The sequence below is a fragment of the Nyctereutes procyonoides genome, unplaced genomic scaffold, assembly GCF_905146905.1.
Source record: "Nyctereutes procyonoides isolate TBG_1078 unplaced genomic scaffold, NYPRO_anot_genome, whole genome shotgun sequence".
NCBI lineage: Eukaryota > Metazoa > Chordata > Mammalia > Carnivora > Canidae > Nyctereutes > Nyctereutes procyonoides.
Genome location: NW_026575048.1, coordinates 1,747,719 through 1,775,122, shown reverse-complemented (window position 1 = coordinate 1,775,122; position 27,404 = coordinate 1,747,719). Strand labels below are relative to the sequence as shown.

At 60.7% G+C, this 27,404-nt stretch overlaps 1 protein-coding gene across 1 annotated transcript in view; it reads left to right on the top strand.

Annotated features, from left to right (window-relative positions):
- The window catches only part of EIPR1 (EARP complex and GARP complex interacting protein 1), a 121,376-nt gene extending 95,065 nt beyond the window's left edge, over positions 1 to 26,311 (top strand). Inside the window, exons 5-9 of the mRNA XM_055327521.1 lie at positions 8,138 to 8,237; positions 19,399 to 19,535; positions 22,196 to 22,363; positions 23,683 to 23,850; positions 25,764 to 26,311. Of these exons, the coding sequence (XP_055183496.1) occupies positions 8,138 to 8,237; positions 19,399 to 19,535; positions 22,196 to 22,363; positions 23,683 to 23,850; positions 25,764 to 25,938 (748 nt within the window). The 3' untranslated portion in view covers positions 25,939 to 26,311. The remainder of the gene's footprint in view (positions 1 to 8,137; positions 8,238 to 19,398; positions 19,536 to 22,195; positions 22,364 to 23,682; positions 23,851 to 25,763) is intronic.
- The last annotated feature ends 1,093 nt before the right edge of the window (positions 26,312 to 27,404 follow it).

Here is a 27,404-nt window from a genome sequence, read left to right as displayed (position 1 = left end):
GTGTGCACATGGACGTGTGTGTGTAGGGGTGTGCACATGTGCACTTGTGGGGCATCTGTGTGGGGGTGTGTACACATGCATGTGTGTGGTATGTGTGTATGCACAGGCGTGCACATGTGCATGTGTGGTGTGTGGTGTGTGTGGGCTCCATAGGGGTGTACACATGGATGTGTGTATATAGGGGTGTGCACGTGTGCAGTTGTGGGGCATCTGTGTTTGTAGGGGTGTGTACATGTGCATGTGTGCGGCAAGTGTGTATGCACAGCTATGCACATGTGCATGTATGTGGTGTGTGTGCATGGGGGCTGCGTAGGGGTATGCACATGGGGGACGTGTATGTGTAGAGGTGTGCACGTGTGCATGTGTGCAGTGTGCATGGGGGGCTGTGTAGGGGTGTGCACGTGTGGGGCACATATATGCATGTGTGAGAGAGATCTAGAACTAGAGGAACAACCGTTGGAACAGGTTGGCATCTGTCTTAACCGTCATCTTTTTCTGACCTATTGACTTTGGGTTCCCTGCCCTCCCCTGGGTCATCCTCGGGGTCTTTGATGTGCTCCCTGTGTCCGACGGCCCCCAGTGTGCTCCCTGGGGCTGGAAGGCAGGCCGAGGCAGCCGGGCCCCACATCAGACCTTTTCAGGGTGTCATGGGGGCCTGTGCGGACAGGATGTAGAGAGGCAGAGCGAGGGAACGAGAATGTGGGGAGGCCTCCTCCGTGGCGGCCTGATCATGGTGCACATGGCAGTAATTCTGGGAGCTCCAGAATGTTCTCAGACCTCCAGGGGAAACGGCATAATGCCTGGCTGACTTGTGGACGATCATCAGAGGAAAACCCAGGTGCCACAGAAGGCAACACTGGTAACTCAGGACCCCAGCCACCGGGTATGAAGTGGGTGGGACAGCGAAGTACGATCGAGCTCCGTGGCCCTGCAGGATAGGTACGGATTTGAGTTTCTAACGTCTTCTGAAGATTTGTCTTAAAGATTGATTGATTTATGATACACACAGGGAGAGAGAGAGGCAGAGACACAGGCAGAGGGAGAAGCAGGCCCCGTGCAGGGAGCCCGACGCGGGACTCGATCCCGGGACTCCAGGATCGCGCCCTGGGCCAAAGGCAGGCACCAAACCGCTGAGCCACCCAGGGATCCCCTGAAGATTTTTTTTTTTTTTTTTTTTTATGATAGTCACAGAGAGAGAGAGAGAGGCAGAGACACAGGCAGAGGGAGAAGCAGGCTCCATGCACCAGGAGCCCGACGTGGGACTCGATCCTGGGCCTCCAGGATCGCGCCCCGGGCCAAAGGCAGGCGCCAAACCGCTGCGCCACCCGGGGATCCCGAAGATTTTTCTTAACGTAAATCTTGACGGTCTTCTTTTGGTGCTTGTAAAGGTGGTGATTTTAATATTCCAGCCAACTTTCCAAGTAGGGTTTGATGGTTTTTCAAAGCGAGGCTGTTGGCGTTGGGGGTGGGACGGTCTTTGCCGTGGAATGCTGTTGTGTGTTATGGGATGCCTGGCACCCCTGGTTCTCGCCTACCAGCCTACTGCCCTCCCAGTCTCTGTGAAAACCGAAAAGTGCTCCCCACACGTCCCCAGAAGCCTCCGGAGGGTAGCACCACGCCCACTGTAAGAAGTGCAGATCTGACCGCATATCGAGGCTCAGTGAACACCTGCTTTGGGGGCGCTGCCCTAAATATTGTCCCGTTGGTCTCCGCTTAACCTCTCACGCTGGCGCACGACTGTTGCCTCCGCTGGACAGATGAGGCAGTCAGAGCGCAAAGAGGCTAAAAATTGCAGGTATCCCTATGATAGAATTTTGTATGGCCTTTGGCTAGAATCACATTTGACGTGGAAAGTTACCCAGCACACGCTGTAAGTAAGGCAGCACATCACAGAGTAATATCAGCATGTTTGCATTTCTGTAAGTGCCACTGTGGTCATATCACCCACGTCAGCCTGTGCACAGCAAAGACCCGGATGTGACACGTCCATTATTGATCGGAGTTATTTTCACTGGGCGGCAGTAAAAGAGACTTTCACTTCTGCAAAACTTGAACGTTTTTAATGAGCGTCTATGACTTTATTTATTAATTTTTTTGAGCATCTGTGGCTTTAAAGTAGAATATGACATAGTACAGCTTAAATTAGGAGTTCAGGAGGGAGGGGCTACGGCGTCATGTGTTTTATTCAGAGGAGAGTGCTTTCTGCATCCACACAGGGCTGTTGACTACTGAACCTGTTAGTCGTGAGTGTGTGTGCTGCTCAAGCTGAGTTCAAAGGGAGCGTGAGGCAGGTGCTGGCAGGGCATACGCCGCAGCCAGGAGGGCAGTAGACAGCTGCCAGCAGTGTTGCACACTCGGCTGTCATATAAAAGACCAAGGACGTAGGGCCGTTTCCCACGGGGCACCAGCTCTGTCCCCAGAGGAACAGGACGCGCCACCGTGCCAGACAGGCTGTGTGTTGGGTGCACTCCTGAAAAGGTAAGAAGGCCGTGCACTTCAGAGGAAATTCTACCCCAAATGCTTGAGATTACTGAAAAACCCAGCGTTAGTGATCTGAAGCAGCATTCTCCAAATTTCAAAACCAGAAAAAGGTAATTTTACATCATGACCCCCCCCCCCCACATATACACTTAATGCATCATAATACGAGTTTTCACAAGATGCCATTTACCCTGAAAACGTGCTAGGGCGGGCGCGCCACTTCACCGTGTCCCGAGCTTCCTGCCCTTGGAGGACCGCAGCCCTGTTTGAGGGACCCTGGTCGGCTAGGATTCCCGGCAACCCCTGGAGCAGGCGAGTCGACCTTCCAGATGCGGGTGGGGGTTCTGCTGGGCCGCGAGGCTCGGGTGCCGTAGCTGTACGGATGGGGGCATCTGAGGCTGGGGTCGGGCCTGACTTTGGGGGGCTGGCCGTTGTGTTAGGGAGGTGTCGCGCTTGCCCAGTCGGGCTCTGTGTGTGGTGGGAGGAGGCATTCTGGAGCAGCGTTTGTGGGCGCGATGGCCGTGGTGGGAGGCGCGCATGCATGTCGTGTTGTGTTGACCCCTCCCTGTCCTGCACGGCGGACTGGCCTGCTGGGCCGTGTGCACGCTGTGCTGCAGCCCTTCTCGATGGCTGTTCCCCGGATGGTCAGAAACAGGCAGTTGGACAGACAGGAGCTCAAAACCCAAATCCAACAGTATCCGTGTAAACATGGCAGGTGACCCACATTCAGAATGTCACTGGTATGAACTCAAGCTGCCTGGGTGTTGTTTCTGTGAGAACAGGACCTCGTCACGTTTCCCTATTTTGATGCCGGGAAGCAAACACAGGCCCGGAGGTGGGCCGCGTTCTCAGGTGGCTGTGCAGAGTCGGTCGGGCAAGCGGGAACCTGGGAGACCGCGTTTCCAGGCCAGCGCTGTCAGGAAATCAGGAAGCCACGGTCAAACTGGGGCAGATTGGTATAAAGCAAGAAGTCAGACGTCAAAAATAAAATTCAACAAGCTTGATGGCTTTTTTACGTAGAATTTGAGAAGGATGGTTGTAAAAAAGTCACTCCCAAGATTTTGCTCACGGGCGGCTTGGAACCCCTGGGAATGAGAAGGGGGGGTGCAGCGGGTGTGTGGAGTTTAGGCCCGTGTGACCTCGCAGGCAGAGCTGCCCGGGGGAGGCAGGGGGCCGAGGGGCAGCCTGGGCACGTCAGGCTCGGTTTGAGCGGCCAGGAGCGATGCCCCGTGGCTCACGGCCTGGAGGGGGCGCGGGAGGAGGGCAGGGCAGGGCAGGGCGGAGGGGACCTTCCCTGCTCCCTTGGCTCACGCGTCCTCAGCAGGCCTCAGGAGAGGGTCAGAGAACAAGCAAGACCTGTTCTTGATGAGGTCCTTTCGAGACTAAGTAGCAAACCCTCTCAGTGGGCTCCAGGATGGACCAATCTTCACTGAGTGTACTTGATAAATGGAATCTTTTTCCGATTTTATTTTTTATGAATTTAAGGTGCACTGGACACAGGCTGAGAGGAAGCGTAATTAATTCTTCATCCTGTCTTTCTTGCAACGCCTCCTTATTAAGTGCCTCTCCTGCGAGGGTCGGAGTGTGCTGGGTGCTTGGCACATAGCGCCGTGTGAGCCTGGGCTCAGCACAGTTTGTAGTCTGGCCGGGAGGTGGACGCGCGTGACCGGGGCCGCTGCTGCCCCAGGACGGGGGGGGGGGGGGGGGCAGGGCTGGGATCTGGCCGGCTCCTGGGGGCGGGTGCTGTTTCAGCCGAGCCCCCTCTGCCTCCAGGGGCCCGCCTCTCTTTCTTGTCCTCGTGTGTGGACGGTCTGTTGTACTGAAGTGACTTGCTCCTTCCGGCTTTGGTCCTGGTGCTGCAGGGGAATAAGCCTCCCGCGGCCTCGGGTGTCCGGGATCCAGAGGATCGCAGTGTGGCCGACTTCAGACCTTGGCAGTTGAGCTCCGCCGAGGCCGAGACATGGCGCTGTGGAGCCAGGATGCTGTGGGCCTGGCCCTTCCTCCTCTGGGCACAGAGAACCCCCTGCAGCTGTTGTTCTGGAAGCGCGGCGGCCCTCTCCTGGCAGCTGGTTTCATGAGCTCGGGCAGGAGCACGTCGTGCGCGCCCCGGCCCGGGCTGGGGCTTCGTCTGTGCCTCGGCGTGCGGCCTGGCCACCGGCCCGCACAGGTGGCAGGACAGCGTTCCTGAAGACAAGCCCTCCACCTGTGGGGACCCGCGGGCCGGCCGTTTCCTGATGCACACCGCTCTTACCTCCTGGGTGCCGTAAGGCTTCTTAAGCCTCTTTTGGAATTCTCATGTGTTTTTCCTTTTTAGGTGTAAAAAGTTACTTGTGTGGCTACTTGGAATTCACTTGATCGTGTCCTTTGGTGAGATGAGCGACACACGTACAGGGTCCTCCCCAGCGAGGCTCCCTGGGCCCGCACAGCGGCGGATGGAGGCCTGGCCCGTGTGGATGTGGCGGGAAGGGGGGCGAGCTGCGGTTTCCCACAGGACAGCCCTGCTCCCTCTTCACGCCTCCCATTCCCCCCCCGCCCCCCCCCCATGCCCCAGAGCAGGGCCAGGCCAAGGCCTGAGGGGACATCTCCTGGGGGACCTTCCCTGATGCTCGCGCTTCCTCACAACATCCTGTTGCTTTGGGTTTGGGTTCCAGAAGGAGCCCGTGGCTTCCCACACAGCCCTCTCTGCAGTTCTGGGACTGATCCTCCTGAAAATTCCTGTGAGTCTCCAGCCCCTTCTCTCCTTCTCCCTCCTCCCCCCTTCCTCCCCCCTTCCTCCCTCCTCCTCCCTCCTCCTCCCCCCTCCTCCCCCCTCCTCCCTTCCTCCTTCCTTCCTCCTTCCTCTCCCTCCTCCCTCCCCTTCTTCTCTCTCCCTCCTCTGTCTTCCATCTCCCCTCCTCATTCTCCCCCTCCCTCCTCCCTCCCCCTCCTCTCCCTTCCTTCCTCCTCCTCCCTTCCTCTTCCCCTACTCTCCCCTTCTCCCTCCTCTCCCCTCTCTTCCCTTATTCTCCCCTCCCTCCTCCCTCCCCTCTCCTTCCCCCCTCCCCTCCGCGGTGGGGATCAGTTTCTACCATGTGCCCTGTTAGCTGTGTTCCCGCCTCAGGCGGGCCGCTGCTCGAGGGCCCACGCGTTTGTTCTGTAGTTTGGACATTGTGAGCAACCAGGTTAGAAGGGCGGGCACAAGGAGGGGAAGGGGAGGTCTGAGCATATGCTCAAGAGATGATGCAGTTTAGAGCATAAAATAAGCACGTGGGCTTTAGTGGAGGGATCTCGGTTGTTCAGATGCCTTGAAAGGGCTTCCTCATCTTAGGGCAGGTGGAGTTTTCCACCTCAAGCACTGGCCAGTAGCTGAACGTACTTGGAAACGATCTCACGTTTTTAGGCGGCACCTCCGCTCTTCCCCGGCTCTTCACTCTTCCTGGGACCCCATGAGCCAGTACCGGTCACGGGCCACGTGCCTCGGGCATCGCTGGCCCCTGCGGGGAGGATGAGCGACCTCGAGCAGACTGGGTCTGCTCTCCAGAAGCCCTCGGCCTGGTCGGAGAAGCCGCCATAATTAGGTAGTCAGTCTTGGGATCAGATTGGCTAATTCTCGTCCTGTGATTTGTCGGTTCCCCAGGAATCTCTGGCTTTCTGGGGTGTCTGCTAAAAAGTCCCTGTATGTGTGTCATCGCCTTTCAACCTGTAGCCTTGCAAACACCGGATTAGGTGTTCCTGCCCCTGAGCCCCCCCCCCCCCCCGACGGCCGCGCAGCTTCTCCCCACCCTGGCTTCTGTCTGCGGGTGTGCTGGGGTGGGGCGGGGGCGTGTGTCAGTTATGAGTGAGATCCGTGAGGAGCTCCTCGTAGGCCGTGCCGTGCGTGCTGCTCCTGCTACGTCGTGCTGTGGACTCTGCCCACCAGTTCGTCTGCTGAAGCCCTGATCCCCAGCGTGGCGGTACGGGGAGGTGGTCTGGCGGTGATTAGGGCCTGAGTGGGGAGCGCGCACAGTGGGATCAGGGCCTTGGGAGATGCACGCGGGCTCCCTTTCTGCCGTGTGGAGGACACGGTGGGAAGCTGGCCTTCCGCAAGCCAGACGGACGCTGCTCAGCAGAACCCCACCTCCCCGGCACCCTGGCGGCGGGCGTGCGGCCTCCCCACTGTGGGGAGCGGCCTGGTCTCAGCCTTCCTTCCCGGCTTGCAGTGGCCCTTGGTCTTCACAGTCAGCCTGTGAACTCCGCACAGGTTTACCCGTGGAAATGTGCTACCAGGAGAGGTCCGGTCGTCTTGCTGTAAGGGAGGATCTTCACTGCTGGGATCAGCCATTATCTTACCAAAGTAGGAGCAGCAGATTCCAGAACCGGATTTCTTGGTGCCTCTTCCAGCTCCTGGGTTCTAGTTTTATGTACTGGATATTGTGCGTTTTTCACTGTTGTTATCAGGAAAGACACGCTGAGCTCCGTCTGCTAGAGGACGGCTGCACCTGTGGTCGCAGCGCCATGATCTTCACGAGCGTTTCCTGAACGACAGAGGAGAAGGAAATTGTGGTTTTGAATGATACTAATGTTGTGATTGAAAGTATTCCTAGCTCCGCGGACGGTCCTGGGATGATGGCATGAGGCGGGGGCGCCCGAGGACGCCCCCCGTCGGTGTTGTTTCTGTTGGGAGGAGAAGCAGTGTGGTGTTTACTGGGGTCTGCAGACCGCCCCCCCCTTACCGTATGTGAGCAGGAGTCTCCCCTTGGTAGGCCTTGCTTGGGGAATTTGTCAGTGAAGACAAACGCACACCTGGGGCCACGCTGAAAACCTCTGATCGCCGTGGCTTTACTGCAGGTGTCTGTGGTCTTCCACTAGTTACTCAGACGTGCACTGTGTTGGGTGGGGTGGCTTTGGCACAGCGACAGGCAACCGGGGCTCAGATTGGCCGACACAGGGAAAGAGACCCGATGCCGCAGGCAGGGCAGACACGGGCCCTCTCCCACCGCCGTCAGACCGTCGGCTGTGTCCTCGGGCTACGAAAGCTGTAGGCAGTCTGCCCCAGGTGGCAGCGTCCACGTAGGCCACCTTGAAACCCGGCCCCCCAGCAGGCCGCATCCCGTCCCATTGGCGCCGTTGGTCAGCTCTGTGTCCCTCGGTCCCCGGGAAGATGCGTTGGCTCCTGTGGCCACCACAGAACACCGCTGGCTGGGCCTGAAACAACAGACCTTATTTGTCACGCTTCTGGGGCCCAGAAGTCTGAGGTCGGGGGTTCAGCATGGCCGTGCTCTGGTGAGGACCCCCTTCACGGCTCGCAGACGCTGCCTTCCCGCTGTGGGCTCACCTGGCGGGAGAGAAGGAGGCAGCCGCAGCAGCAGCGAGGGAGAGAGGGAACACGAGTGTGCCAGTCCGTCACGGGCCCGCCCTCACCGCCCCCTGTAACCCCGAGCGCCCGAAGGCCCGGCCTCCTAACCTCCCAACCTCCTAACCTAACCACGTGGCCGCAGCTGATTCGGAGGACGCAGGCATTCATTGGGAGAGGACGCCGCGCCGCACACACCCGCTGCTACTGCCGTGGCGGGCGTGGGCCTTGGCCGTGGGCTCGGGAGAGCCTGGCTGCTCGTGAGGGGTGCGTGCAACAGCCCACAGCCGCGGAGACACGGGCACCTCCAGCCTCTGTACTAATGGGGCCTCCTCTTCCTTGCAGTGTCACGTGGGAGCCCACGGGGGACGGGAAGAGGGTCATCTCTCTGGCGGACAACCACATCCTGCTGTGGGACCTGCAGGAAAGCTCCAGCCAGGCCGTGGTGAGTGACCAGCGTACAGTTTTCAGCTTTTGTGTTTTTTTAATTGAATGTTTTGGGTGAGTTCCGAAGGCAGTTGGTTGGTGTATGCTTAGGATTTTGACATAGATTGTGACATGGTTAGTGATCGGACAGAAGCACCAATCGGGGGCCTGCATGATTGGCCCCTCAGTGAGCTGTCCGAGGTCGGGCCCTGGGCCCCGCGCAGAACAGGACACAGGACCCAAGGCTGACAACACCCCACCCTTTGGCCATATTTGTCCACAAGAGGCCGTGGGATCTCCCGATGGATGGATATTGTCTCGTTTAGACGCCGAACGAGTGTATTGTCTCTTCAATGAACAGATTTGCAGTCTGGTTAAAATACCTTTTAGGTAGGAGCTGTCATAAAATACTAATTTCCCAGTGCTGGTGAGCTGCTTTCAAATTTCTGTGTGAGTTGAAAATGACAGTGGTCCCCGGCCTCTGACCCCCATGGCCCGTGACTCCCCGTGACCTATAACCCCCTGTGGCCTGTGTGCCCCCTGCTGTGGCCTGTGACCCCCATGGCCTGTGTGCCCCCTGCTGTAGCCTGTGACCCCCGTGGCCTGTGTGCCCCCTGCTGTGGCCTGTGACCCCCATGGCCTGTGTGCCCCCTGCTGTAGCCTGTGACCCCCGTGGCCTGTGTGCCCCCTGCTGTGGCCTGTGACCCCCGTGGCCTGTGTGCCCCTGCCTGTGACCCCCGTGACCTACCCCCCCCCGCCCCGTGGCCCATCAGCTGACCTTCCCCTCGCTCACAAGTGCACACCGTACCGTGGTCACAGTCACACCCCGTGCGTGTGGTTGTGGGCGGGCTGGGCAGCACAGAGCATCTCCCTGCCTGAGCCGCGGCGACCTGCACATCACCCTCGGGGCTCCGTTTCCACGGATGGGAGTGGCAGGCCCCTCACCGCTCCCCACGGGGCCGCACATCCTCACACCATTGAGTGTCTCACGCTGGCTTTCTGTGGAATCGGTTGTGCCTTCAAGTATTCATCGCCTCCAATACTTTGTCCGTTAGAGTAAACGTTCTGATTAGTATATACGGCACATGTTGATTCCCTAAAATTTTCTCTCTTAAAATGTGATTTTTTATATTGTGTTCATGGTTTCATTGCATTTGTTTATGTCAAAGTAACACCTTTAGAGAGAACAATCTAGAGGCTTGACTTGACGAGGTTACGGTGTCCCCAGTTCCTCGGCCACGCGTGGCAGGAGGGACCAGAGCAGGGTCTGTGCACAGATTCTGTAGTGGGGCCCGTCTGACATTGCTTTGTTCCCATGACACGTCTTTAGCTCCTTTACGTTACGACGCAGATAAATTCTCGGGTAGGCAGTGGAGACGGCGCCAATAGTGATTTATTATCATCAGCACGTGGCATCAAAGTCAGGCTCTTTAGAATAAAGTTCCATGTTCAGGTTTTAAAACTCCGTGTGGTCAGAAGGGTGGTCTCCTAGCCTTCAGAGTGGGATGAAGAGCTGGTCTGTTTTCGTAGTGCCTAAATAATATTTAAGGGGAAAAGTCATGGTCTTTATTTTCTAAAAAAAGACATATTACTGTATCGTGGAGTAGAATGCCACTCTCACCCAGATTTTAGAGCAGAACAGGAAACTTGAAGGTAACCCGGTGCCTGGGCTGCTGCTCCGGGTGGGCTGTGGGTCTAGGGAGATGGCGCTGCCCCTCCTGGGCGCGGGCCATGGAGTCTGAGTCTCAGTTGGCAGCAAGGCCCCTCCTGCCCCCTCCTGCCCCCCCCGCCCCACCTCTCGCAGGTGCTCCGTGTACCCAGAGACCAGAGACAGGAAGGGAGCAGTACTTTCCTGCTGCAGTGCAGGTGCAGGAGATGCTGGGGGAGCTGATGGCGGGGGTCCGTGGGCACCTGGCGCGCCCGCCCGGGGAGAGGCCGCGGAGGGGGCGAGCCACGGTGCTGCACGTACGTCCAGCAGCCCATCCGTAATCAGACGGGGGCGCCGCTCCAGACCCTCGGCCATCTCAGAATGATTTTATGGTAGGGTGATTAATCTGTAACTTATTTTCTGCAGAGACCAATTTAGTTTTCTCTCCTTCGTTTTTATCTGCCGTCAGCACTTCTGTCAATACCACTTTGCGACCCTCTGCCGTGGTATTTAATACCGAAACCTTCCTATCGATTCCGGCCATCTTCACACCCAGCTCCTCCATTTTTTTTTTTTTTTTTTTATTGTTGGAGGATATTGCCTTCTGTGGTGAATCTAATCTTATGCTCGCTGCATCATTACCTTTTGCAATTAAATCGGAGGTTCTTTGCCATTTATAATCATTAGCAGAGCCCAGGGGAGGTCTGCAGGGGGAGGTTGCGTGGGGTCCCGGCCCCGATGAAGGCAGAGGGGATGCCTCGCTGTTTTGGAGTGTGCTCATCCATCTCTGGGGCCCAGCAGCTCTCAGTAGCTGTGGAAATAAATAGCTTTCCAGGTGCAGCGAGCAGCAGAGCAAAAGGAAGATGGGTGCCTTGAGAGTTGGCTGTCCCCCTCCTTCTGGCCGCGCGTCAGGGTGGGGGCTTCTCAAGGATGAACCCGGGCGGCACCTGCCCGGCGGTACCGGCGTTCAGGAACGCTTCTCAGAAGGAGCAGAATGGGCTTCAAGGACACGGCGTTCCTTCAGAAATGTTCCAATCTGAGGTTTAAAACCTATGGCAAGGGCTGCACGTACCGGGGAGGAGCTAGCGGTGGCAGCTCAGGGCACGTCCGCTGTGCCTGAAATAGAAAACATGCGTTTGTTCTTGGGGACCGGGGTGGGGGTGGGGGAGGCTGAGCGGATGCAGGGCTGGCCCCGTGTCGCCTCCCTCCTGGGAGCCTGGTTGTCGCCTGCCACGCGGTGACCACGCCTCATGCCCGGCCTGCTGTCTCCACACGTGGCCCCGATGGGAGAAGGAGGCTCGCTCACTCGCGTATCTCTGTGCTTAGTCTGGTGGCCTGGGACGGGACGAAGGGCTGGACCCGGACGCCTGCCTAGTGCCCAGCAACGGTGAGGCCGCGGCTGGCCGGCCCCTGGGAACCTGTTCTCCTGCCCCGGGGCTGGGGGGCCTGTTGTGGCGCTGGCGTGAGTGTCACATGGACGTGGTCGCTCCACCCCACGCGAGTGTTCCCTTCCTCCCTGTCCCTTCCGCTCAGCAAGGCCTCTCGCCTGCTGAAAGGTTTTCATCTTTTTTTAAATAGACTTTACTATTTAGAGCAGTTTAACTGGTTCATGGCAAAATCGAAAGAAGGGAGCAGAGACGACCCTGCCTGACCTGCGCATCCCCACCTCCCCCCCCAGCATCCCCGCCAGAGGAGACGTTTGCTGTGCTCGATGGGCCTGCCGGGCCGGGCTCGTCCTCCCTGACCTCACCTGATACCCGCGATCTTCACTGACGTGGCCGCTCTTTCCCCGTCTGGGGCGTGTGGGCCACGTCCACGTGCGTGTGCTCACTCAGCACGTGCAGATGCCAGCGTTGAGGACACGGCAGGGGGATGCGTGGGGCCCCAGGCACCCACACTGTGCCTTCGCAGCTGTGACAGGGCTCAGCCGGTCGCTGACAGACCTTGGTCCCTTGCTGATGGAAAGCAGTCCACGTAAGGACCAGATCTCGGTGTCACAGAACTCGACGCCCTTGCTTGACAGCTGAGAAGAAGTTAGGCCCGAAGGCCCAGGGCACGTCCTGGAGGCGGCACGGTCCCAGGAACAGATTCGGGGCTGCACCCCTGACCGCGCTCCCCTGCCGTGCGAAGGGCTGCTGTGGCCCCGCAGGTGTGTGCTGCGCGTCGCTGGCCCGAGCCTCGGCCCCGGCCTGTCTTCACCGCCAGCCACGTTTGGTCTGTGAGGGTGCATGGGAGTGTTGCAAACAGTCAGCATTTACTTGGAGCTGAACCTAGTAAGTAGGATGGTTGGCCAAGCTTTGTGAAACTGGTCCACAGAAAACAGGTTAAAACTCTGAAAGCTGGCTTTCTGGTGGGTCTCATAAAAGAACTTCCAAATATTTGAGCACTGCTGCCTCGCTGACAGTAAAGAGAACCCCTCGAGCCCTGGGTTTCGGACAGCAGCCACTGGAGTTGATGCTTCAGGATGGTCATTAAAAAAAAAACGTGATTTTCAAGAAAATACAGAGTAGGTTGTTTCCTAAGTTGCGTATCTCAACGTAGCCTAAAAGCTACGTATAGCTTTTGACTTTACACAAATCAGAGACAGCAGGAATCGTCTGCCATTAGATCTTGGAAAAAGTCACCCCGCACAGAACAGGCTGGGCGTTGGTGTCTGGCGGACATGCACTTCTCAAGCTCTCCAAGGCTTCTTTCTAGCAGCAGTGCACGAGAGTGAGCAGTGCGTTTGGCAAACTCGGTGAGTTTAAGGGGACGCAGCCGCCACGGAGGCGTGATACGTGCCCCTCGGTGGGGCCGGGCTCTGAACGTGGACACACGGCCTCGGCTTTCCAGGGTTCGAACATCTTCCAGTGTTGGGGCCCACAGCGCAGAGGTGATTTCATTTCAGCCTGCGGGCTTTGCCATGACAAGCTGGGACAGGCACGGGCCGGCGGCTGTGGTGAAGGCAGCCACAGCGGTCCCGGGGCCCGGGGGGTGGGGGTGGGGGTGGGGGAGCTGAAGGCCGCGGCTCCATGGTCGGAGTCCAGGCATCCTTCCGAGCCTCGACGTCAGGTCCCGTTCCTGCCACTCACTCCCAGGTGACCTTGGACGAGTAGCGTGTCCACACCTCTGTGTCCTCGTCTGGAAAGTCAGGACCGGATTCCGCGTCCATAAAGTAGGACAGCGTCTCGGTGCCCGTTGGACGGACGGGCAGACGAGTGGGTGGAGGGAGGAAGCCAGCAGTGGAGGGAGGGACTGCGCGGACAGAGAGGAATGAGGGTCAGGTCAACAGGATCCCAGCGCAAAGGCCCGAGGTCCAGAGGGGAGAACCTGAGGCACCAGACAGCGACCCCTGTGCGCTTCCTAATGAAACCTTCCCCCAGGGGGGAGGGTCACACCCGACACGGGACGGACACAGGTGCTGTCATCGTGGCAGCGCTTCCAAGTTCTTCTCCTTTGTTCTTTTTCATAAGAGAATTTCCCCTGCGCCAGAGATCAGCTATAATTAGATCTCTCTCCAGCAGGTCACTGGCGTCTAAGTGGCTGTGACCAGGTGTTGGCTATATTCTCCTCCAGCTTGGTCAAAAAATTTGAATCTGCCTCACGACCTTTCCCGTTTCGAGTGTGGCGCTGAAGTCAGGCCGCAGTTACGGGCGCAGGACACACGTCTTCCTCTGCAAAGAGCTTAGGCTCTGGGGCAGCAAAGGGGGCAAAGCCCTTTTCGTTCTGTTCTTCCTACAAATAGAGTCCGGTTGGAAATAAGCTAATAATAAATGTAAAATGACCTCGAATTCTCTCACCAGGGCTGGCACCTGATTCCCTGTGCGCGTTCTGTAAGGACAGGAAGGCTCTGGCTTCCAGGAGGCCAGCTCTGTGGAGCCTGGAATGCTTCCTCTGGGGGAACCGAGTCTCGGGGGGGGGACGGGGGACCTGCTAGGCTTTCCTGGGGCCACACTCAGGAGCCGGGGACGCCCACCCCCATGGCCCGGGCGCCTGTCCACACACGCCCCGGCAGCCAGGGTCCTGCCCCGGCCGGCCCCGACCCCCGTCAGGTGGCGCTTCTCCTTTGTGTTCCGCAGCCGAGGGCAGCGATGGGCTGTGCTGTGCTGCTGAATCCACTCCCACCACCGCGCCATCAATGCTCGTGCCTTGCCCTGCGCCCCGGACGACACGCCCCATGCCTTCCGTGGACCCCGAGCACAGACCAGGGCTCCCGGTACTGGGCAGGCGCTTGGCCCCACGGGGCGGGTCCTTGACGAGCTCCACCTCACGAGCACGTTGCAGGAGGGAAGCCAGGCTCAAAGGGACTGGGTCACTGGTCAGGTCACTGGGAAGCCGCGCAGGGGCTCTGGCTCCGGGCAGTCGTCACGGTCAAAGCTGGGGCTGGGGTTTCCAGCCTGAGAGAGGCCGGCGGCGTCCCCACGTCCGGGGCCCAGGAGGGCAGAGCTCGTGGGTGTGCAGAGCCCGGCGGGGCACAGGGGCTCAGGCAGCAGCCACGGCCGTCGTGTGAGCGTGGCCCCCACAGGCCATGCCGCTTGCTGGGTGGCTGCGTCGTGTCTCTCGCGCCCTGAGAGCCGTGCCTGCTCTTGCTCCCCATCGCCGCCCTCCTGACTGCCCAGCGGCCGCTCCGCTGTCGGTGGTGGTGGGCGGCACGTGCCGCACCTCTCTGCTGCATTCCCTCTGCCCGCTGGCACCGTTGTCGGCCGGGTCTTGGGTGCAGGGAGCACCTCTTTGGTCTTCGGAAGCCGTACGCCCACGTCCGCGGCTCATGACCGCGGGAGGAGCAGCATTTTGTTGGTTAGAGTTCATACTTGCTGTTAGTTCGCTCCCTTCAGATAAGTTCGTGGGGTGGCTTTAGTCCTTCCTCGTGGGCTGGGAAGCACCGGATATTTCTCTTCAACGCTGAAAACCAGGCCACGGTGTGCAGTGCCCCCTCTGGAGTTCTTGCTGAGCCCTCCCTCCGTGTCACGCGGCTGCCTGACCTTAGGGGGCACGCCCTGCCGGCTGCCCGAAGCAGGCCTTCAACGGCAGTGGCGCGGTCTCCCTCCGGGTGGGCACAGGGCTGCCACCGCCCAGGGGGATCATGCGCTGCAGTGAGCCCAGGAGTCAAAGCAGGAGGCGGGTCCTGCTCCTGCCCCACCGGCTGTGTGGCCCGGGCGAGCCGCCCACCCTCTCCGGGTCTTGGATTTCCCGGCTGTGGAGTCAGCTGGGATTCACTGGCGGTCTCCCCTGACCTCTGGTTGGCGCTTGTGTCCCTTATCCCTCTCTAACAGAGGACCACAAAGGTGGCTGCCCCCGTGGCCCCCTCGTCAGGGCAGTCCCCATGAGGACGCCAGGGGCCTGGGAGCCAGGCGCCCTCCTGTGTCCCCTGTGGCTGTGGTGCGGGTGTCAGCAGCCGGGGCTCATCCGAGGGCTCGACCGGGGGTGTCTTCTTGCCCCAAGCTCAGGACGAGGTTGTGGCAGGACGTGGTTGGCCCGCAGGCCAGAGGCCCCTCGGCTCCCGGCACGCGGGCTCCTGATCGTGGCGGCCGGCCTCATCGAAGCCAGTGGGACGGGGAGCACCTCAGACAGTGTCACCTCAGGACGCCCCTCAGCACGGAGGGCTCTGCTGCTCTGAGGCCGATACCCAGGAAGGGGTCCCGCAGGCCATGAGGACCTGGGTGCTGCCCACCCGCCTGCCACGGACCGTCCCAGGGCCGTCCCAGCTCCGCCCGCCCCGGCCTGCACCACCTCACCTTCCTGTTATGTGACACCCCGCTGGTGTCTGTAGAAATGCTTCACTGCTGTCCTTCACTGACTCAGCCTGTGCAGCCCCAGAGCCCGTCCTGGGTCCCCAAACCTCACCACACCCTCCTCTGGCTGCTGCAGCTGTGTTTTCTCTGGGCTGCCTTCCCTGCTTGCGTCTCCCCGTGGCCTGGCCGCAGGCTGGCTGCTGTTTATTTGCAGTTAGTGAATCTCTGTACTCGGGAGCTCAGCTGTCGGTGTGTACATCGCGTGTCTGCAGTGACTCCGCCAGGTCAGGGCCGCACAGCAGCTGATGACCAGTGGTGGTACCTCCCGTGGAGCGTGCGCACCTGTGCAGCAGGTGGGTGTGATGGGGGCCGGCTCACCCACCCTCCGCCGGCCTCTCCCTCTGCCGTGCTCAGTGTGGCCCGGGCCCTCCATGTGCTTGCAGATGCCTGTGCAGCCGGCTGCTGGTCGGTCGGTGGATCTTGCTCCCGAAACCTGGAATAGTCCACGAGCTGGCGTCCGGGAGACTTTCTGTGGGGTGGGCTCTGGAGGCAGAAGCGCCGGTCAGTTTGCTGATCTCCCTTCTCCAGGGGAGTCCTGGGGGAGTTGGGGGTGACGTAAACGCCGAGAGCACAGGTGTTCCCCGTTCAGGGCGACGTCGTGGTGCTTCCCCTCGCCAGCCTCGCAGGAGAGTCGCTCCGCCGAACACGCGTGACGTGTCTCTGAAGGCACAGCCTACGTCTCCACCTTTCTGAAGAGTTTGATGATGAGTCAGCTGGTTTAACGGATGGCCGAGAACACCGAGCGCTGACTAGTTAGATTAGGCGTCCAACCGTGTCACGTTCCTGCTGACCTGACCTGACGCCATCTTCAGAAAAGTGAAATTGCACCCGTAGAACTCTTGTGTGACTTAATTTTTTTCCCTACAGGGAACCATGAAAATATTTCTTAGCGATGCTGTGTGTGTGGGGGTGAAAACGAGTTTGGCCGGTGAACGCCAAGTGTGAGCTCACCGCGTGTCTCTAACATGGTTTTAGAGCCCTTTTCAGCGTCTGAGGTCACAGGGCTCCTTGGGAACGTGTGCTCGTCGCTGCTCTTGGGGCCGTTCATCTTCGCCTCCTGCCCGCTTGTTCTTGCACACCGTCCTCGTGTGGCTCAGGCGTGGGTCCCCGTCGTGAATCTCTGGCTGGCAGTTCTCTGTCCTCCCCTGTGGCTTGCTGGCGGCAGCTCTGGCACGGTGGCCTGCGCGCCCTGCAGGGTCTCCGTGGGCTCCACGCAGGACCACCTGCTACAGACCCATGTGCCTTGTGCTCCGCTCGGATCCTGGAGCCTGGGCCGCTGAGATGGCCGGAGAGCAAGAGAGGGCAGAGCCACGTCCTTCATCAGGATGGTGCACTGTCCTGACCCTGGCATGCGGGGACCACACAGTCCGTGTGTTCTTGTCACCCCACCTGACCGACTGGTCGTGGTGATACGGGACAGGCTGAGCCAGGCCACATCCCTCCCCAGGAATTCTGCCATGAGTCTCAGGGTCAGCGTGGCCTTGTGTGGGTGTCTGCTTGTGGCATGTCATGCCCTGGAGCTCTGGGTGCCCCTGTCCCTGCCTAGGGACCGTGAGGACGCCGGTCCAGAGGGTGCCCAAGAAGGTCCGAGTGGGTGTGGACGGGTGCAGGAGTGAGGTGTGGGGGCCCTGGTGTCGGAGTCCTCAGTGCTCGTCTGACCTCTCCCCCAGACACCCTGAGGTCCCGGGTCACCGGAGGCCTCCTTCCTGTTCCCATGGCCACTCTGCCCCTCTTGTCGCCACTGCGGGGCTGGCCTCGGGTCTTGTCCTCTGGGCCTGCCCCACGCTGATGCCCATGGTGGCTCTCTGTGGCCTGCCAGGAACTCATGGCACCCGTGTCGGCCTGGCACTCCTGGGCACCAGCAGCTTTCCCTAGGCCCTGCTACGGTTGGCCTGGGGAGGCCCTGGTACGAGAGGTTTGCACTCCTGGCCTCTGCCTCTGTCCCCAGCTGCTGTCCCTTCCGTTTCTGACTCTCCCCATCCCAGGCACACCCCAGGCCTCCATGGGGTCAGCTGGTCCCTGGGTGCCACCGTGCCCTCTAGCGGTGTGACCTGATCCTGGCCAGGCCCTCAGGTCCCCAGAGTGCGGGGCCAGTCGCTCCTCTGCTTTGCACTGTCGCCCTCGCTAGCGCACATCCCCCGTGAGCAGGGACGCGGTACCCGTTTCTTGCATGAGATGGAAATGACGCTTTAACTTCCTGTGGAGACAGGATTAGTAAGTGGAAATTGCTCATGTGAGGGCAGAACAGGGTCCCTCACTGGGGTGAAGTATAAACCAAAGGCTCCCGCTTTTCCGAGAAGGCACACCTGGCTTCCTGGGACTCATCAGGTGGGGGGTGAGGGCGGCCCCGGAGCAGGTGGCTGCGGGCACCTGGGAGGGCCCCTCCGATTCCCAGGAAGGCACGCCCCGCGCCGTCCGCTCGGAGGCCCCCAGGGCGTGCCAGCATCGGCTGCCGGCGGCGTGTCGTCCTCACGCACCTCACCTCTTTCCTGCTGCTGAACCCCGGGCCTCTCGGCCCCCGTGCAGCCAGGAGGAGCTTAGCGAGGGCATGAGGGGCCCTGAGATTCATGGTCTGTGTGATATGCCTCATCAGTAAGGCAGGAAAATGCTGGTTTTTTGGAGAAAGATTTTCTGGGACACGTTGAGCCAGGAAACCTTGCAGAGAGGGGCAACGCCTCCTGCGTGGGGCGGGGGAGCGTGTCCCGGGTGGGCGGCTGTTGCCGCGCTGCTTCCTAGAATGAGGGGATCTCCTGGAGGAGTCGGTCTCACGGATCCTCCTCTGCTCTGTCACATTTCTTACCTGGGCCGGTCTCGCCAGACAGGAAACAGGTGCTCTCTCCCTGAGGCTCAGCTCAAATCCCCTTGAACTGCCCGCAGAGTCTAGGGGGCCGCCCCAGGCCTGCCCTCTTCCAGCCTGGGGTCTCGCCCTGACCTGTGCTCCAGGGGCCCCGATAAAGCGCTGAGATGGGCAGCAGGACCCGGGCTGGACCAAGGGAATGCTCACTGTCCCCACTGACTCCCTCAGCCCTGCCAGTGCCCCAAAGGATGAGGCTGGTGTTCAAGGTAGCCTGAGTGAGGTGACGCCGCGGGGATGCGTGGCAGCGCTGCGGACAAAGGCCTGTACCGTCCCCCTGCCCTCAGAAGTCCCTGCGTGCGCAGTCGGCCTCAGAATTGGAATAATGATGTGGCCACTGTGATGCGTCTTTGTGCGTAAAGTGCCACGTGGGCCAGTGGGCGCGTGGGCAGGACACGAGGGGCAGGAGGCCCTCCCCCCCCCCCCGCTCGCTGTCAGGAGCCCCCATCTCTCGGGACACGGCGGTGCTGCCCCAAGACGGCCCCAGTGGGTCTCACAGGGTCTTATCAGACCCCCAGGGAAGGAGCCGGAGGCCAGCGTCCTGAGGGCAGCGTCTGAGCAGGGCACCCCGCCGGCCCTGTGTGCCTTTGGGTGAAGCCAGGTGTCTGGGTGGTTGGGTGGCGCTGCCTTCAGGTCGGAGCGTCAGCTGATCCGGGCGCACACCCTGGCAGGCCACGTTCAACGCAGGCACTATTAATACGCTTTCTATTTTTGCTGTACTCAGTTTTACGGGTTTTTTTTTTCCAAATAAGGTTCTAACATTTTTGCCTTTTAAGGGAAGGAAACAAAGACAGAGCTGCTTAATTATTTTCAGTAATTATTTTCAATAACATCCTGTGAGTAGAGGATGTCCTCTTAAACATTACTGTTTTTTCCTTCTTCCCTCAAAACACCATCCAATTCCCAGCTGGCCAGTTCGGCGTCCCTGGAAGGGAAGGGACAGCTGAAGTTCACCTCGGGACGGTGGAGCCCTCACCACACTGGCACCCAGGTGGCCACGGCGAACGACACGACCATCCGAGGGTGGGACACGCGGAGCATGAGGTCAGTGATGGGCGTGGGCTGCAGGCGGGCCCAGGCGCTGCCTCCCGTCTTGGCCCCTCTCCATCCCTGGGGGGGCGGTTCCGAGGCAGATGCATCTGGGGGCACCTGGCGTGTCCCAGTTGGTCTGGTTTTGGGCGGGAAGGCACACATCTCGTTCCGTTTCTCTGGCCCGGCCGGAGCCAGCAGACCCCCGGGGTGGACGGCGTTGGTCAGCTGGTGGTTTACTGTTCCGTGTGGCTGCCCCTTCAGTGGTGGCGCTTTGCAGTGAGGGGGACGGCCGGGCTCTCGCTCCCTGTGATCGGCGAGCGCAGGTGGCCAGGTGCAGCCCCCAGGTTAAGTTAGAGGACTGGCCTGTGACCGATTCTGTGCCTTTAAGATACACACCTCTCGGGTAAGCGTAGTTTGTCATGTAAGTCATTATGCGCAGCAGCCAGCAGTTCTAATGGAACAAATAAGAGCGATTTTTCTGTTCCAGGTGTGGTTTGATAGGCAAAGGAGTGATGGTGTGCACATCTGTTGCCATGGCAACGGGAGCCGTGCAATCGTTCTTAAGATACAGTTTACCCCTCAGCACGCTGTAATTTATCACCGAGCTGCAGAGACGGACGTCACGAAGTAACGTGTACTGCCTTCGGGGGGGGGGGGGCGACTTTAAATTTAGGTCTGTGGCCCCTCTGGAAACTCAGCAGCTAATAAATAATCAGTCGCTCCTTCCTCAGGGTGTGTGTGTCTGCTTGAGGGGTGTGTGTGTGGGGTTTCACGGCCACAAGCCCAGAGCTGAGAGCCGAGGGCGACGAGCCCAAGGAACGTGCCGGTGCAGACCCGCTTCTGTGGTCCCGAGGCCATCTTTCCCTCTGCATTGTTCTCTAAAGGACGGGAGGAATTGCAATATCTAAAGACAGGACACTGCAGATGGCACACAACGATGACAGGTGGCTCTGGGCGGTGGCACCTCCGCTCCCCTGGGTCTGTCTGGGATGACCCCTTGCTGACAGTTATTTCTCCTTTTGAGGACGACTTTGGGTTTTACTTAACCAGGGTGCTTTTAATGTTGCTTCTGGAACTTGTTGTGCTTTCGTGTTAAAATCACTGCCACCAGGGCACACAGAAAACCCTTGGGCGGTGCTCCGTGCTTGTGGGACTGTCCGCCCGGTGTCCCTGGGCCTGCGGGGTTGTAGTTTTATACATCTGCCCGTTTCACGTGGCAGGTCTTCAGGTTTGGGGTATTGGAAAGGTGCAGGATATAAAAACCGTTTCAAGATTTGCAGTGGTTTGGGGTCAAGGAGTCCAGCGTGGGAGAAGGTGGAAGGGAGTTTACCCACCTCGAGGGCAGAGCAGCTGCACGCAGCACGACTGTCACGTGTGCACGCTGATAACAAGGAGCAGGGCCACCCACTGGCTCACCACCGCACGGAAGCCGGGGAGACCAGGCCGGGGACCCACACCAGGGGAGGAAATGCACGGGGCAGTGCAGGCAGCTGTGGCCTTGCCCCCTCCCGTCCGGGGGTGGGACGTTCAGGTCCAGTCACTGTCCAGCCTCACAGGGTGCCCAGCCCCCTGGTTTTGGCTTTCTGACAGCAGAAGGATCTAGTTGACGGAATGTTCTCATTGTACATCTTTTGAGCTTGGAGCCGTGGAGGTCAAGGTTCCGTTGGGTCCATACGCACATGTGTGTGTGCATGTGTGTGTACTGGTGTGTGCAGATGTGTGTGCTTGTGCATCTGTGTGTGCACAGGAGTGGATGCACACGTTTGTGTGTGTCTGTGCCTTGTGTTTGCACGTGTGTATGGAAGATGTGTGTACGTGTGTATGCTTGTGCGTATGTGCCTGTTTGTGCACGAGTGCGTGCACAGGTGTGGATGCACACATGTCTGTGTACGTATGCTTTGTGTGCAGATGTGTGTGCGTCTGTGCGTGTGTGTACACAGGTGTGGATGCACACGTTTGTGTGTATGTGTGCCTTGTGTTGGCACATGTGTATGGAAGATGTGTACAGACTGCTTGTGTGCATATGGGCGCACACACACACCCGAAGCAGCCATGTGACTGGTTTTAACACCGCCCTGCGTCTCCTGTGTTGCGCTGGGCCATGGTGGAGGCGCCTCCGGTGTTGGCACCGCGAGGTGCCGTGAACGGGTGAAGGCAGCCCAGCCATGACACGCCGTCTCCGTCGTTGGTTCTGATTGCTTTTCCAGTGTTTTCTTCCTTCCCTCTGTCTACGTCTCCCGACACCAGCAGCACTGTACTCCCGGCCTGCCACCGACCTTCTGCTTCCCTCTCTCCGTGTTCTAGAACTCGGTCAGCTCTCTCGAGTCTGTCCCCAGTCCTCATGGCTGTCACAGTCCCGCCGACTTGCTCTCTTCTCGAAGTGCCAAGTCATGTCTGTGACAGCCATGAAGCAGCATTGCCTCTGCAGCTTGCAGGGATCACAGGTGTGCTCCTGGAGAAGCCTGGGCCCTGGGAGAGGCACGGGGCGGGGGGTGGTAGCAGGCCCCCCCCGCACCCACCGTCAGACCCAGGAGCCCCAGCCTGCACGGCCGTGGCCCAACTCGCAGTCCCCGAGGCCGGTGTGCCCTGGGGAACGGGAGTTGGGCCAGTCTGTGGGTGGAGTTGTCCTGACCGCTGCACGTCCTGTGCGCGCCTCTCGCTCTCTCCCGCAGCCAGATATACTGCATAGAGAACGCCCACGGGCAGCTGGTGCGGGACCTGGACTTCAACCCCAACAAGCAGTACTACCTAGCCAGCTGCGGGGACGACTGCAAGGTCAAGTTCTGGGACACCCGAAACGTCACCGAGCCCGTCAAGACCCTGGAGGAGCACTCCCACTGGTACGGACTTCTTCGCATGCTGGTCCAGGGTAGGGGGGTCTTATCATTTATTTTGCTAATTCCTTTCCCATTTGGAAAGGCACAGACCAGCTTAGTTTGTGCTGCTGTGAATCGTTCAATCAACCCAGTTTTATTTTTCCTAAAGAAACACTAATCCCAAATCCGAATGTTTACGATTTATAAACACAGGAAAAGAAGAAAAAACACTGCATTCTGTGTTCTCTTGAAATAGTACCAGTCCTAATATGCACACGCAGCGTGCACAGATGTTCAGGAGGCATTGTTTGCCAGGCTGGGGAGCTGGAGAGCGCCCTGACGCGCATCGGTAGGGGACGGGTTAAGTCGGGCCGTGATACCCACGCCGTGAGGAGAGGGAGGGGACAGCTCTGCGGGGGCGGACGGTGCCCGAGAGCCGTCCTTGCTCGCTATTTCGTGTTTACCATGTGCCAGGTACTTGGTGCTGAGTTAGTGAGGGGTCTGCTCCAGACCCGCGTGCCCTACAGGCTAGCTTTCGTTCCAATGAGACGTGTGTGTGTGTAAGTGCAGGCTTGTGTGCACGTGTGCTTGTGAGGGCGTGAGCATGCTGGTTTGTGCGTGGGCGTGCGTCCCTGTTCTTATGTGCATGTGAACACGTGTGTGTGTAAGAAAGTCCTAGAGGAGTAGGAACCGAAGTACCGTCAGGAGCCCTTGCTCAGGCCAGGGTGGGCACCTCACAGGACGGGTGACTTCTTCGGGTCTGTGTCCCTGATTTCTTTGAATTACTTACCAGAAACCATGTTGTTTCTGGGATCGGGACATTTAAAAACCCGGCCTGCCGGGGTACGGTTCTGCCCAAGTCGGTAGGTTTCTGCGATTGCCGCAGCCCGAGGAGAAGCATCTGTCCCCCCCCCCCCCCGCCAACGCCCCTGGGCCTCCGCTCAGCTCGCTGCGCTCCCTGGGAGCGTGTGCCGTGGCCCAAACCCAGAGTGTGCCCTGGCCCCGCGGCAGCTGGTGCTGGAAGTCGCCCTGGGGTTTGGCTCCGTGCGCTGGGTCCTCTCTAATGTGTCCTTTGCTTCTGGGGCAGTTGTTGCCGTTAGGACTTCGGAAAGCGGGGGGGGGCGTTTTGAGCAGCAGGCCCTCCCCCCCCACCCCCCGTGAGGTTTGCACGTCCGCTTGCTCTGTGTCTGGGTGCCGGGCCTTAAAGGAAGGCTGGAGAGGAGCACGCAGTGGGCCTGGCCCTCTGCTGGGAACGTCCTCGTGTCGGGGCAGGCCCGGCCAGCCCGAGGGTGCCCCGTCCAGGAAGGTCCGCCTGCCGCTGGAACTGCCTCCTTGCCTCCCAGGGTGTGGAACGTCCGCTACAACCACTCGCACGACCAGCTTGTGCTCACGGGCAGCAGCGACAGCAGGGTCATCCTGACCAACATGGTGTCCATCTCCTCCGAGCCCTTCGGCCACCTGGTGGACGACGATGACCTGAGTGACCAGGAGGAGCGCCGTCCAGAGGAGAAGTAAGGGCGCGTGCTCCTGGCGGAGGGGGCTCCTCCTCCCACCCCGCCGTCCAGGTGGCTCTCGCCAGAAGCGTCCGGGTGGGGGTCAGGGGGCCCTGGTTCTGGGGACGTCGGCACCGCGGCGGGGGCGTGGGGGTTGCGTTAGGGGAGCTCACGTTGTGTTGCGTCGACCCACTCAGTGTCTGTCCACTCTCGTCGGACGCCGAACGGGAGAGGGGAGGGGCGGTCGCTCGTGGTTAGACGTGCCCTTTGGTGGCAGTGAGGGCTTGGTAGTCCCTGGAGCGACAGGTCATCGTCGGCGCCCTCTCCGTGGGCTTGGGTCTGAGATGTGTGCTTCCGTCGTTGGCCGGCGGCCCTCCCCGTGGCGGGGCGCGGACTCCAGGTGAGCACCTTCAGCCCCGGCCCTCTGCAGCCTGAGGTTTCTCAGGGACCGTGGGGGACCTCGGTGCGTGTCCCAGCAGCCGCGCCTCTTGGACGCGCAGTCTCCCATCGCAGCTGCGTCTGCTCGGGGGCTAGCTCTTCAGCCGGGGCGCGCCCCCGAGACCGCTGGGTTCCTGGGGGCCTGCTCCTGGTTGGTGCAGAGCCGGGGTGCCCCAGGCCAGGCGTGACGGAGTGCGGCTGTGGCTCCGGGGCGGGGAGCGGGCGGCAGCCGTGTCGTCTGTCAGCGACATGGAAGGGGACTGTTGTGTTCTGAGTAGACGCCTGCTGGTGAGGGGGAGCTGCGTGCAGCGGGGTCAGCCCCGGGTCGGGGAACGGTTGAGGCCGACAGGCAGCAGGCCTCCCCCATCCGTTCTGAGGTTCTTCCCCCACCTGAGCTGAGCCCCGCTTCACTTTTGAGAAGACATCTCTGTCCTCGGGCCCTTCCCTCGTTCAAGCACGTGGATCCGCAGTCTGGGGACACGGTTGCAGTCGTCTTGGTGCAAACACCTGCCGACCGCTGTGCCATCGGGGTCATGGGCTCTGGCTCCTCGCCAGGGGGCGGCTGGCGCCGTGTGGCCCAGGGGTGCTGCCCTCCACGCACGCGGCCTCGGACGCGCCTGAGGTGGGGAGCCTGGCAGGTGCGGTGGTGCCCCCGTGTCCCCATGGTCCTGCTCCCGTGGTCTGTCCACATGACCTGCCAAACTTGGGAGAACGGATCCCCAAGAGGATCCTCACATGGCGTCTGTAACGCAGCCCCAGTGGGCACGGCGGGTCCACGTCGCGGGAGGGGGTCGATGGCACGCAGAGCTGGACGCGGAGGGGCCTGCGCAGGGTCCGGGAGCACAGAGTGGGGGCCGAGTAGATGCTTTCTGTGAGACGGGAACAAAGTGCCAGGGGGAGAAGCGGCTCCTGCCCTCGGGGTGGGTCTTGGTGTGGCTGCTCGGGGGACAGCCCGTGATGGCCCGCAAGGGCCCAGGGCCAGGTCTGCGCTCCTCCCGTCATGCACGGTGTCACATGTGATGCGCCATCGGGTCAGGATTCCTGGGGAAGGAGCGCGGTCGCTCCAGTTTAAAGGGAGGTGACACGGGCGTCCTGGCCGAGCGCACTGAGAAGCCTGAAGCCAGGCCCAGGGGCTCCTTCCTGCCCCGCCGGCGGGACCTGCTGTCCTGGGGTCACTCTGGCCGTCCCCAGGGTCCTTTCTACTTCTCGTCACTCTTTACTCAGCCCTTGTGGGTGTTTGTGGTCACCAACCCCTTCCCCCCCGAACCTCGGCGGCCCCGGGAGGTTCCCGACGCCTGCTCTTCACCCCTACGCCGCGATGGAGGCCCACGCCCCGCGGCCGTGTGAGCGTCTGTGTGCAGGTGCCGGAGCAGCCTGGCAGCCCAGCGCGCCTGCCCTGGTTCCTCCCATCACCCGCCCGGTGCAGGGAGCGAGGCCCCGGCCCCCGCAGGCCGCTCCCCGCTTCGCTCATGCGTGTCTCTGGTGCCTTGCAGGAGTCAGGAGCCACCGCAGGACAGCGTCATCGCCACCTACGAGGAGCACGAGGACAGCGTGTATGCCGTGGACTGGTCCTCCGCCGACCCCTGGCTGTTTGCCTCCCTGAGTTACGACGGGAGGCTCGTCATCAACAGGGTGCCCCGGGCGCTCAAGTATCACATACTGCTCTAGGCCCGTCCTGATGCACCTCCTGGCAGGTCCCCGAACGCGTGCAGCTCTTTGGAGGTCGCTTTCCAGCGGGTCCCCCGTGGGGAGAACCAGGTCGCCTGCCTCTCGGGCGGGCCGGCGGGCGTCAACACCAGGGAGCTCCTGCCGACCGCACAGCCCCCCCCTGTGCGACGTCACCCCTCCCGGAGGCGGGCGCCGTCCTCACCTGTGCCGGGCACGAGCCGCCCTTCCCGGCGTCCACGTCCGCCTGGCTTCGGCTTTCTCTGGTCTCTTTAAGGGTGTTGGGAGTTTCATTAGAAAGAAAAAAATTTTTGTTTATATAACATTAACTCATTTTTCTCTTGAGATTGAGAATAAAACAAGCAAGGCTGTGCTACACGGAGTCCTGGCTCGTTCCTTCAAGACTCTGCCCCACGTGCCTTGTCGCCTGGTCTCTGTGCATGTTCCGTGTCCCCGCCCAGAGGGGGGCCGACGGCAGACAGACCCCTGCACCCTGCATCCTGGGCTGACCTGACTGTGCGCGGACCTCAGCAGTGACCAGGTGGCCCGTCAGCCTGGGCACCTGGTCCTGCGTGCTGCTCCCTATTGGGTCCTGCTCACGTTATGCCGACGGCATTGGACTCATCCCTGGGAGCTGCATCCACACGCCCGGTCACCCAGCAGCACGCTCCCACTCGGGAAATCCCACGTCAAGGTGTGACCCCCACTGCCTGGTGACCCTGAACACCCAGCACATGGACTCTATCCTGGGCCTCCTCTGTGGGCCAGAGGGAGGGGGGAGGGGAGGTGGGCCCCGCGCCGGGGGGGGCGTGGAGCGTGCTTCGTCTGGCTCAGGCACTTCGCACGTGGGCCACAAGCTTTCCCTGGGTCGCTGCGTTCTGAGTGTGCCCCGGTTGGCAGGAGGGAGGGCCGAGGGACAGATGCAGCTGCTGGGGCGGGGGACGAGAAGCACCCACGAGCTGCCCGTAGCACCTGGAACGCTCCGGGAGGAAATGTGCAGATCGGGGCAGCGCGGCTCCTGTGCTCCCAGTAAAGCCCCATCGGGCGCCGTCAGAGCTTCCTCACCTCATCTGTCATGAGCTGGTGATAGAGATGGGCCCCGGCTCAGGGTGACGATGACCGGTGGGGGAGCCGTCCAGGCGGAGGGTGGGGCCTGGCTGCACCCCGCCTACAGGGGGCCACAGGGGCCAGGGGGCTGGATGTGGGGGCCAGGGTGTGTGCGCAGGCCGTGGGCTGCCCTGGACCGGGGGCGGGAGTGGGGTAGACACCGGGGCAGCACTGGGGTGGGTGTGGGGCGGACCCGGGGGCAGGTGTCAGGGCGGGTATGGGGCAGGTGTGGGGTGGACTTGGGGCGGGTGTGGGGCAGGTGTTGGGGCAGATACTGGGGTGGGGTGTCTGACTGCCAGGAGGGCGAGGCTCTCCCACCGAGGGCTCCCAGGCGCTCGTGGGGCTGGAGTGTCGGGGGGGCT